The sequence below is a fragment of the Hyperolius riggenbachi genome, chromosome 2, assembly GCF_040937935.1.
Source record: "Hyperolius riggenbachi isolate aHypRig1 chromosome 2, aHypRig1.pri, whole genome shotgun sequence".
NCBI lineage: Eukaryota > Metazoa > Chordata > Amphibia > Anura > Hyperoliidae > Hyperolius > Hyperolius riggenbachi.
The window spans coordinates 312,768,049-312,780,084 of NC_090647.1; the positions used below are offsets into that span (position 1 = coordinate 312,768,049).

A 12,036-nucleotide genomic window follows, 5' to 3' on the forward strand; every position below is an offset into this window, starting at 1 on the left:
CTGCTGGCTTTGTCCGCCACTGGCTATTGCTATGCTCCTATAAAGGAACGTTTTATCCTTAGGAGTTTAAAGTTATAATGAGCATTATTAAAAGGTTTAATTTAGACTTAGTTTTGCATAACAGTTTTTTGTTTAATTTCTTGCTACCGTGTATATGGTCAAAGTACAGTTCAAGTTCAAAGTCTTATTAGCTCGGATAATAGAAGAGGACTGAGGACTGCCAGTAGAGGGAGAGGTCTTCCTCATGTCTCCTCCTCTTTCAGTGATGCATACATAGATCGTTGAAATCCAGCGAGTTATGTTTGTTTTGAGACTGCTATAGAAAGGAGCAGAGCTGTGCAGCAATGGCCGTTGTGTTTACTGCAATGAGGGTAATTTTAGGGCTCTTTTTTGCCCTCAGCGGAGTGGTGAAGCTGACGGATCAGGTCTCGCCTGAAGTGTACCAGCACATGGTGAGTGCAGCAGAAGGTGCAGGAGTGGGCTTTGCACGAGCAGAGGAGAGGCTGTGTTACGCCCGGAGGGAGGGAGCGGGAGACGGGCAGGCAGTGCAGCGGCAGCGCGGGCTTCTCTCAGCCGTGACCGTCACGGCTCGCTCCTGTATATGACGCTGCGGGAGAGGAGCATTGCTGCACTTTGCTAGAGCTTTTACTTGAAAGAAGTGGTCTCCCCCAAGGCCTAGGTGGTGTGTGTATTTTTGTTTGTTTGTTATGAAGTACAGTACTGAGCTATTTTTCAGAGCCCCGATCATGTCTTACTATTCAGCATGTAGTTAGAACAAATGCACTGAGGTCAATTCGTTCTTTTTTTCTCCATGGGGGAAGAAAAGGCTGCATTGTGTGTAGTGAATGTTATTTATTGCTAAGTAATATAGGTGTCTGCCTATGTGTTACCTATAGTCTAGGCTGGTGAACCTATCATCAGAGATGAGAGCTGTGCAGACCTGACACCTCTGACCTTCTGAAACCACTTTTTCTCTGGCTGCTGCTTGTATTGCTATGGCCAGAAAACAGGAAGAGAGTGTACTGGAACTGACCAAACTGCTGTCTCTGCCAGCTTTGTACTTTTCATGCAGGGAGCGCACTTTGCTTGAATCACGTCCGTTTCTAAGGGATGAAGGAAACGCATGCAAAATTGCACAAAAGGGCCTGTCTACACTCGTCCGATTTTCTGCATGACTTGTCTGAGGGCCCGTTTCCACTAGCCACCACGCGCGGCTGCGAGATGCGCGGTGACACTTCCTGCTCTGCAGGAAAGCAGACGAATCCCATGAGCCGTGCCATGCACCGCTATGGGATTCGTGGCCAGTGTCGGCCGAATTGCTAGGGTAAGCGATTCCACCGGCGGCGCCATAGTTGCCTATGGGAGAGGTTCCCTACACGATTTGCCTGCAGGAAAACTCTCTGAATTCGGCCCGGTTTCTGCGCTAGTGGAAACTGGCCCTGACAGTTTTGCATTGCTGTCAGTTGTTTTTCTGCATGTGAAAAACGCATTCAAGTGTGTACTAACCCATTGATTAACATTGGTTGCAGTTTTTCTGTGCAGGAAATGCACAGAAAAACTGACAAGTGGAGACAAGCCTATAAAATGAAAGTCTATGGACTTTCATTTTACCTTGGTTAACGCAAAGTTTGGACACTTTGTTAAAACGCAGGAAAATGGCTCTGGTGTGAAAGAGCCCTAAGGGCCCATTTCCACAGGGATAGTGATGTGAATGCGGCTACCTAGCCACATCGCATCACTTCTGCATCTCCCGATGCGGATGTCAATTGAGGAGATGGGGGGGGGGGGGGTGGATGCATGCTGCCGATTTTCAGATCGCTCTGCACTGCTCCACACCACATAATAGAAAATATTCCATTGCCGTGCATGTGTTTCAGCACACCGGCATTGCGATGCGGCTATGTAGCTGCATCGCACCGCTTCTAGTGGAAACAAGCCCTTATGGAAGTCTTTGGGCCGCATTGCAAAATGCAGATATCTGCATTTGCATTGCAATCTTTTTTTTTTTTTTTTTTTTTTTCCCTTAATGCACAGCGTGTAGCTTATTTCTGCATACTGTATGTAAATTACATGCAATTAGCATACCATGCTATGGGGACTTGCTATGGGGTAAATAAAATGATACTGTAATTTTCTCCATTGAAAAGGGGTTAATATTAAAAAAAAAAACACAAACAATGTGCAATGGCAAATGAATACAAAACGCACAAAAAGAAAATTGCAAAAGGCACAAAGAAAATAGAAACGCACAAGGCAGAAAACTCATGATTTTCCGCACAGACAAGTGTGCTCCCAGCCTCTGTGTTGTGCTATACTGCATAGATGTCAGGCCCTTCTAGCCTAAATATGGTACAGACATTATGGGCTCTATTCATAAAACTTTTCCGCAAGTTTTCCGCTCAAAACAGCAGACTTTCCCGACCATTTAGCAAAGTGGGCATTCATAAAGGCTGTTCCCGCATGAAAATCTACAATCCCCAGCAGAGCGAGACATTTTTGCCTTCTACAGTGTTTTTCTAGATTTATCTAGAAAAAAGTAACAAAATGGCCATTCATAAAGATTAGAGGAAGCGGTATGTGGACGGGAAATACCGCTTCCTCGAAGCCTGCGGATTACATACAAGTGAATGGGACAGACCTCCCAGAGAGAGCAGTGCACGGAGGGACTCTGCCGGCGTAAGTGTTTCCGCATGCCTTCCGACAGCTTACCGCCAGCCTTCAGCGGGAGATCTCCGCACTTGCATCGCAGCTGCCAACATTTTTATGAATGACCACCCAGAAGTCTAAAATACTGCTGCGGTATTTTCCCTCCAGGAGTTTTTTCGCCACAATTTTTTTTATGAATAGAGCCCTTTATAGCTTAAAAACTGTTGTTTGTGATCATAACTAGCCTTGGTCAAATGTCTGTACAGTTATCTCACATCTTTTGCACCATTCAAAACCTAGGCAATTGGCAGCTGAAATTTCAAGCAATTGTTTTACCTCCAAGTGCTGCAGGGGGTCTCCCACTATTTCTGACCTTTGCCCCTCAGAGGAACGTATATGCCAGCTAGTTGAACTTGAATGAGAGCTCCTGGCTTCAGAAACACTTGACCAAAACAGTCATTAGCTACCATAAGTTTCTTCTTGCCACTAACTTTAAGTCTGGCACTTAAAGGTGAATACATGCTTTCAATCAATGTCACCCATCAGGGTGGAGTTTGATCCTGTGGGCCACGCTGGGGAATGAGCACCATACACACAAGTTGCTGCTTTGACATCAGGGCTGTGAGTGAGATTGAGTCAGAGCAGTTTTGGGTATCTGGAGTTGGAGTCGATGGTTACATAAACTGAAGAGTTAGATGATATTTGTACCCGCTGCAAAGCCCTGTCTGGCATACCAGAGTGACATGTTCCGTTTCAATGGACTTGGTGAGGAGGGAATCATGGCACACTGTTGTGGGGTAAGGTAAAGAACAAAGTGTTTGCGCAATAAGATTCGGCACACTGAATATTTCTGTGTCACGTTAGGGCAGCTGTACATACACTAGGTTCCCGGCTTATACGGCTCTGAACGGGTGCCCCTCTGAGTTCCGTCTAGCATGACTTAGACTTTCCCACTGTTTGTTGAGTGAAGAGAAGGTACTGCATTTGTTTTTTTGTTTTTTTTCTTTGAGTCTGTTAGTAGTTTTAGTGTACCAGCATTTTAATGTTGCCATAATTGGACCTGTTTAGTGCACTCAACTGCATATAGCACTAAGTCTATAAAATGTATTGTTCACAAAATGGAACTGCTAGGGGGACTGTAACCCACAAAGCATGTTTTTAAAAAAAGCAGGCAAATATTGTGGCTAGTGGAAACTATCTTCTAAAATAAGTTAAAGTAGGCCTAAAGTGAAGGGGATATGGCGGCTGCCATATTTATCTCCCTTTTAAACAATACCAGTCGTCTGGCTTCCTTCTGATCTTCCATGCATCAGTAGTGTCTGAATCGTCCACCTTCAAAAATGCTTGTTCAGTATCTATCTATTTCTGAAAAAATAAGAGGCAGAGGATCAACAGGACTGCCCGGCGATTTGCATTGTTTAAACGGAAATTAATGTCAGCTTCCATATTCCTTTAACTTCAGGTGTCCTTTTAACGCTGAAACCTTATACACATTGCCATGGCCTTACACTGGTGCCCAAGGATACAAGTCACGGTTTGTGCAGGCGACAGTACTCGTGCATGTGTACGCACCTCAATATGCTCTCACCGAATGGGAGCGTTTGTAACCACAAGCGTGTCAGCGTTTGAAATGCAGTTTGGTCATTGCTCGGTAAAAAAAAAAATGCATGTTGCGTCGAGGGCCAGCTGCCGACTGCTCAGATTGCCGCAAGCGCCTTGCACATAAACAGGAGTGGATTCTTTATTTATGTATGTGTTACGGCCAGAACCCGAAGTTTGGCCAGAACTAGAAGTGGCCGGCCACTTCGGGTTCTGGCCGGCCAATGTGCGAACTGGCCGCTGCGCTGCGGCCAATGTGAGAAATGCAACAATTCCTGTAAGGTTAATGTGATGTTGTGGCCGCAGCGCAGCGGGCAAATGTATCACACATCTTACTTTATTCAATGACATTAAGCCGCCCGGCTTTTTCTCTGCCTCTCTCCTCCCCCCCGCCTCTCTCTCCTCCCCCCGCCTCTCTCTCTTCTTCTCTTATGGGCAGCCGGGGGGGGACATGCGTGTCCCTCCGGAGTCGTTCGTCGCGGCAGGGGAATCCTGCCGTTCTTGCAGAGCGGGTGCTGGCAGAAGCAATGTCTGCAGCCTCCCCGCTCTGCTCTCCTGCCGCAACGAACGACTCTCCTGGACACGCGTGTCCCCCGCCCGGCTGCCCATAAGAGAAGGAAGAGAGAGAGGCGAGGGGAAGAGAGAAAGCGGGGAAAAAGCCGGTCGGCTTAATGTCATTGAATAAAGTAAAGATGTATGATACATTTGCCCGCTGCGCTGCGGCCACAACATCCCATTAACTTTACAGGAATTGTTGCATTTCTCACATTGGCCGCAGCGCAGCGGCCAGTTCGCACATTGGCCGGCCAGAACCCGAAGTGGCCGGCCACTTCTAGTTCTGGCCAAACTTCGGGTTCTGGCCGTAACATATATAAGCTGTGTTTTTCAGTGTTTGTCAGGAACCAGTCCGACGAAGGCTTTTTATATGCCGAAAGCTCACCGTTTATCCATCTCTAAGTTAGCCAATAAATGGTATCATCCTGATTCAAAACTCCTTGGATAAATGGAAAACGTGTCGTGTCCCCGCCCGGCTGCCCATAAGAGAAGGAAGAGAGAGAGGCGAGGGGAGGAGAGAGAGGCGAGGGGAAGAGAGAAAGCGGGGAAAAAGCCGGTCGGCTTAATGTCATTGAATAAAGTAAGATGTGTGATACATTTGCCCGCTGCGCTGCGGCCACAACATCCCATTAACTTTACAGGAATTGTTGCATTTCTCACATTGGCCGCAGCGCAGCGGCCAGTTCGCACATTGGCCGGCCAGAACCCGAAGTGGCCGGCCACTTCTAGTTCTGGCCAAACTTCGGGTTCTGGCCGTAACATATGTATTTTTATATCAGGGCTGTGGCTGTGGAGTCGATACAAAAATCTTCAGACTTCTCAGTTTATGAAACCTCCGACTCCGGGTACCCAAAATTGCTCTGACTCCACAGCCCTGACTTATTTAGCGCCGACATATTACACAGCGCTGTACGGAGTACATTGTATTGCCACAAACTGTCCCTCAGAGGGGCTCACAATCTAGTCCCTACCACAGTCCTATATCTATATTGTGTTGTGCATGTATCATAGTCTAGGGCCAATTTAGGGGAAGGCCAATTAACTTATCTGTATGTTTTTGGGATGTGGGAGGAAACCTGAGTGCCCAGAATAAACCCACGCAGATATGAGGAGAACATACAATCTCCTTGCAGATGTTGACCTGGCTGGGATTCGAACCGGGGACCCAGCGCTGCAAGGCGAGAGCACTAACCACTACGCACCATGCTGCCCCAAACAGCTTACAAACAGTTAAAGGGGAACTGAAGAGTGAGGTATATGGAGGCTGTCATGCTTATTTCCTTTTAAGCAATACCAGTTGCCTGGCAGCCCTGCTGATCCTCTGCCTCTAATACTATTAACCATAGCCCCTGAACAAGCATGCAGCAGATCAGGTGTTTCAGACTTTAAAGTCAGATCTGACAAGACTAGCTGCATGCTTGTTTCTGGTTTTATTCAGATACTACTGCAGAGAAATAGACCAGCAGGGCTGCCAGGCAACTGGTATTGATTAACAGGAAATAAACATGACAGCCTCCATATAGCTTTCTTCAGTTCCCCTTTAAGTGTTTTGCTGTCAACCATTTGACTAAAAAAACCTGAAACAAGCATGCAGCTAATCCAGTCAGACATCATTCAGAAAAAACTGATCTGCATGCTTGTTCAAGGTCTGTCCTTAAAGTGTACCTGAGCCAAAGCTCAGGTACAAATTGAAGTCTTTACCTAAAAAGAGGGAAGCCTCAGGATCCTATTGAGGCCTCCCTCTGTGTTCTGATGTCCCCTGTCGCTGAGCAGCCCCCCCCCCTGGAATATTAGTGACAATGCATTGTCACTAATCATATCCGGGCCACGCGAGCACGTATTAAGACGGAGCTTCAGGCTCCATGCTACCGTAGCCATTTTCAAGTGCGTACTGCGCAGCCAAGCTGCAAGAAGAGGGGCCGCACTTAGCACCCAAAGCCTCAATAGGGTCCTTAAAGAGACACTGAAGCGAAAAAAAAAATATGATATACTGAATTGGTTGTGTACTATAAATAATTACTAGAAGATTAGCAGCAAAGAAAATATTCTCAGATTTTTATTTTCAGGTATACAGTGTTTTTTCTAACTGCATCATTCTACAATATGTGCAGATTACACAACACTCAGCATTCAAAATGATTCTTTCAGAGCAGTCTGTGAACTAATGACCTCTCCTCTGGCAGAGAAAAAGTAAATAGTTCACTTACAGTTGAGATAATAAAAGCAGGGCTGTGGAGTCGGGCAATTTTGGGTGCCTGGAGTCGGAGTCGGGAAAAAATGCACCGACTCTGACTCCTAATGAATTGGTAACTGTAATTAAAATAGAAAATATGATAAAATGTTCTATTTCTCAGATAATAGTCATTAAAAATAATGTGTATATATACAGTAATAGCTGTGCTTAGTCCACAAAAATGAAATAAACCAATCAAAATTAGTTACTTGTGCTGCTTCAATAAAGCAGTCCCCGTATTTTTAAGGTCAGATATACATATCTGATTGTGACTGTATATATGATGTGTACACAGGAATCTCTTATATATGTTACGGCCAGAACCCGAAGTCTGGCCACTTCGGGTTCTGGCCGGTCACAACGCGAAGTGGCCGGCTGATCCGGCCAATATACAAAACGGCCGTGAATTTCGGACTTTGGCCGGCCAGAACGCGTTGTGACTTACAGATGCCGGCCAAGTCACGAAGTTTCCCGCACCGCTCCCCCGCCAGCTGCTCTCCCCTCCGCCAGCCAGGAAGCGCCGCTTACCGTTCCTCCCCCGCTGCAGTAGACCTCAGATAAGGGCGACCGGACTGGGAAAGCAGAGAGAGGCAGGAAGCGCCGCTTACCGTTCCTCCCCCGCTGCAGTAGACCTCAGATCAGGGCGACCGGACCGGAAAAGCAGAGAGAGGCAGAGCAGCTCACACGCGACCCGCAGGACGCATACACTTCAATGCAGAAGTGACTTCATTGAACACTTCCGCATTGAAGTGTACAGGTCCGTGCGGGTCGCGTGTGAGCTGCTCTGCTTCTCTCCGCCTCTCTGGTCGCCCTGATAGGAGGTTTGAATAGCGCCTCCAGAAAAGCTCCCCCAGCCCAGCAAAGCACCCCCAGCCTAAAAGGCACCCAGCAAAGCCCACCCCCAGCCATGCAAAGCCGCCCCCCCACTCACCATGCAAAGCACCCAGAAAAGACCCCCCAGCCATGCAAAGCCGCCCCCCACCATGCATATCACCCAGCAAAGACCCCCCAGCCATGCAAAGCAGCCCCCCACCCACCATGCAAAGTGCACAGCAAAGCACCCCCCAGCCTAAAAGGCACCCAGCAAAGCCCACCCCCAGCCATGCAAAGTCGCCCCCCCACCCACCATGCAAAGCACCCAGAAAAGACCCCCCAGCCATGCAAAGCCGCCCCCCACCATGCATATCATCCAGCAAAGACCCCCCCAGCCATGCAAAGCGGCCCTCCACCCACCATGCAAAGTGCACAGCAAAGCACCCAGCAAAGCCCCCCCCCCCAGCCATGCAAACCCCCCCCCCCCTCCCCAGACCACGCAAAGTGCACAGAAAAGCACCCCCAGCCATGCAATGCACCCTGCAAAGACCCCCCCCCCAGCCATGCAAAGCCGCCCCCCCCCCCCAACACCACGCAAAGTGCACAGCAAAGACCCCCCAGCCATGCACAGCCCCCCTCATCTGTAACTAATCACCACTGTAATTTGATCTCTCCATGTGTCACCTGACTGCCACAGCAGAGCAGCTGATTTAAAAGCACAGGATGTTAACAATATGTCTGCTCCCAAGAAAGCAGGATGTAGACACACTGCAGATTTATTGCAGGATTTGCATCAGCTGTAACTAAGAAATACTTTTCTTTAAAAAGATTATTATGCTGTTGTGTGTATTTTAGAGAGGAAGTTCCCAGTGCCAGTCATGGTGCTGGACAGGACCAGGGATGTTCTGGGATTTGTGCGTTTTGGGCTTTGGCCGACTGACCTTGGTCGTTTCTAGAACTGGCCGGCCAATGTCAGAAATTCCCAGCATTTTGGACTTTGGCCGACGTCAAATCGGCCAGTTCTAGAAACGGCCGGCCAATTCTAGAATTGGCCGATTTCTGGTTTTGGCCGTAACATATATACTAAATAACATCTATGCTGTAAGAATAAAGCCTGATGTGTAGCTGTGTCACTAATGAGATGGTCAACGAGATGGAAATAATTCTGCATTGATGCTGATTTATGCAAATGTATGCACTCCCTTTGCTGATGAAATCAAATAATTTGATATGTTGTTAGAATTTGGTTTGGTGACTACAAATTAAAGGGTAACTGAGACGGATGAAAAGTAAAGTTTTATACATACCTGGGGCTTCCTCCAGCCCCCTTCAGGCTAATCAGTCCCTCACTGTCCTCCACCACCCAGATCTTCTGCTATGAGTCCTGGTAATTCAGCCAGTCAGCGCTGTCCGGCCGCATGCCGCTCCCACAGCCAGGAACATTCTGCACCTGCGCAATAGTGCTGCACAGGTGTAGTATGCTCCTGGCGGCAGAGTGTGTGCATGCGCACTACGCCCGACTGGCTCAAGTACCTGGACTCATAGCAGAAGATCCAGGTGGTGGAGGAGGACAACGAGGGACTGATTATCCTGAAGGCGGCTGGAGGAAGCCCCAGGTATGTATAAAACTTAAATTTCATCTGTCTCAGGTTTACTTTGTTACACAGTAGTACTATACTCTACATATGCACTCCCCACAGAGCTGCAGGGAATCCACTGAGAATGGTGTGCACATTGAACACAGAGGTGTTGCCTGTTTACAATCTCCTCATTCCCCTGCAGAGTACCTGCACATCATTCTTAGGCCACATACACACATCAGACCATAGTCTTTTGAAAATGAAAGATCACAGACCAATTTTACCCCCTTCCATGTAGTATGAGAGCCATACCTTCACAGTCTTTTCTATGGAGCTGAACTCCCCATCAGAAAAAAATCTTTGCAAGATGCTGCATACAAACATGCTGCACACACTCAAAAGATCTGTAGCTGCAAAAGATCTGTTCCTGCCAAAAATCCATTCCTGCAAATTACAATGATAGTCTATGAGATCTGCAGATCATCATACACACATGATTTAACTGACATTCATCTGCAGATCAGATCCACCAGGATGGATTTTCAGATCTGCAGATGATTGCTTGATCTGCAGATGAATGTCAGTTAAATCATGTGTGTATGATGATCTGCTGATCTCATAGACTATCATTGCAATTTGCAGGAATGGATTTTTGGCAGGAACAGATCTTTTGCAGGCACTGATCTTTTGTGTCTGTACAGCATCTGTGTGTGCAGCATCTTGCAAAGATTTTTTTCTGATGTGGAGTTCAGCTCCATAGAAAAGACTGTGTAGAGTATGGCTCTCATACTACATGAAGGGTGGTAAGATTGGTCTGTGATCTTTCATTTTCCAAAGACTATAGTCTGATGTGTGTATGAGCCTTTACATGTACCCACACTTACATTGCCTAGGGCCTAAAAGATGTTCTTTGTTCCCGGTTTGTACCTTTTACAAGTACTCTTACCAAGGACTAGTTTTAGTCTAAAGGGAATAAATATAGTAGTCTACATATCCTTCTCACTTCAGTTGTCTTGTAAAATTCCTAAGCATTGGCAACTAAGAGACGAATTTCATGTTACATACTTTTTAATCAACAAAATTGTAATATGCAAATTAAAGGAGTCGGTGGAATCCTAAACTGAGGAGTCGGAGTCGGTGGATTTTTGGACCGACTCCACAGCCCTGAATAAAAGTCAGAAAACAGCCCTCTCCACGACTTTGAAAGTCGTAGAGCTTATGGCTTTTTTGCATAGAGATAACTGGAGTTTCTTAACTCTTCCTGTACTGGAAACAATTAGACTGATGTATCTGTTCTTAATGTTTTATTTCTTAGCTGTGCTACACATACAAATCATAATATCATCATTTTTTTTTTCTCGCTTCAGTGTCTCTTTAAGGCGTCTGTCTCTTCAAGTATCTTATTTTGATCGCTTTAAATGTATTAGTGGCAAATAATCAGCAGGACAGCCAGGCAATTTGTTGTGTTTAAAAGAAAATGTCAGCTTTATATACTTATCTCAGTAGAGGGAAGTTTCTGTATGATCCAGAGGCAAACCTGAGATGACACACACAAAAAAGATCACACATACCTGGGGCTTCCTCTGGCCTGATCGCTCCCTCAGCGCCGACCTCTGGCTCCTGGATTTTCCGTAAATGCTCTCGGTTTCTGCGGCAGTTGGGGCTCTCAGCGTATGCACAGCCGCACGCGCCCACCATCCTGTGCTCCCGTCGCCAGGAACTCTCTGCACCTGCAGACGCAGAACTCTCCTGGCCAGGGGAGCAGCTGCACTGCGCATGCGCCGACTGGCCGAAGATACTGGGAGTCCTTACGGAAGATCCAGGAGGTGGAGGACTGTGCCGTGGGAGTGATCATGCCTGAGGGGACTGGATGAAGCCCCATGTATGTATGTATGTATGTATGTATGTGTTTTTTTTGTTTTTGTTTTTTTGTGTGTGTGTGTGTCATCTTGGGTACACTTTAATCGTACACCCCCAATGCTGCTTGCTAGGACTCTTCTTCTTTGCAGTCATGCTCCTGTCCATGTAGGAGTGCGGCTGCACTTCACAAGCACAAGTATAGGGTGCATCTGCACAGGAGTTACTTGTGCATGTAGTAAAAATCTGTGCATGGATGGCTCTGTGCTACTGTACAGGTGTGGACCGTCTTGCATCTGTGAGGTGTGGCCATGTTCAGAGGGTCCCAGCGCTGAAATGGCAAGTTTGAGGAGGATGGGGGGGGGGGGGGGGGGAGAGCCGAGAAGCAGAGAAGCCTCAGGACTATCCAGAGGCTTCCACCTACTAAATAAGTGTCTGACCCTGCACTGGGCAAACTCTGGCCTGTTGGTGTCTTGGATCTGGCCTGCTGATAGCGGGCTGGATTCCTCTCCTCCCTTCCTGTAAAGTTGCATTCTGTACATAACAAGTTAACTTACCCACTTGCACTTTCCAGTGGCGATCTCAATGGCCACATCGGCATCATGTGACCTCCTGTCAGTACGAGCCAGCTTGTCACATGAAGCCACCGTCGCCATGGAGATGCGATTGAGTGAGTTAATAATCATAACGCACTGCTCGCAGAGTGCAAGACGGGAAAAGAAGAAAGGCATGCGGGCTGCTGCCAAAAAAGTT

The 12,036-nt window shown here is 47.2% G+C and overlaps 1 protein-coding gene across 1 annotated transcript in view; it reads left to right on the forward strand.

Annotated features, from left to right (window-relative positions):
• The first annotated feature begins 259 nt into the window (after positions 1-259).
• TMEM35B (transmembrane protein 35B) overlaps positions 260-12,036 on the forward strand; it is a 57,495-nt gene continuing 45,718 nt past the window's right edge. Inside the window, exon 1 of the mRNA XM_068269119.1 lies at positions 260-452. Coding sequence (XP_068125220.1) covers positions 345-452 — 108 coding nt within the window. The 5' untranslated portion in view covers positions 260-344. The remainder of the gene's footprint in view (positions 453-12,036) is intronic.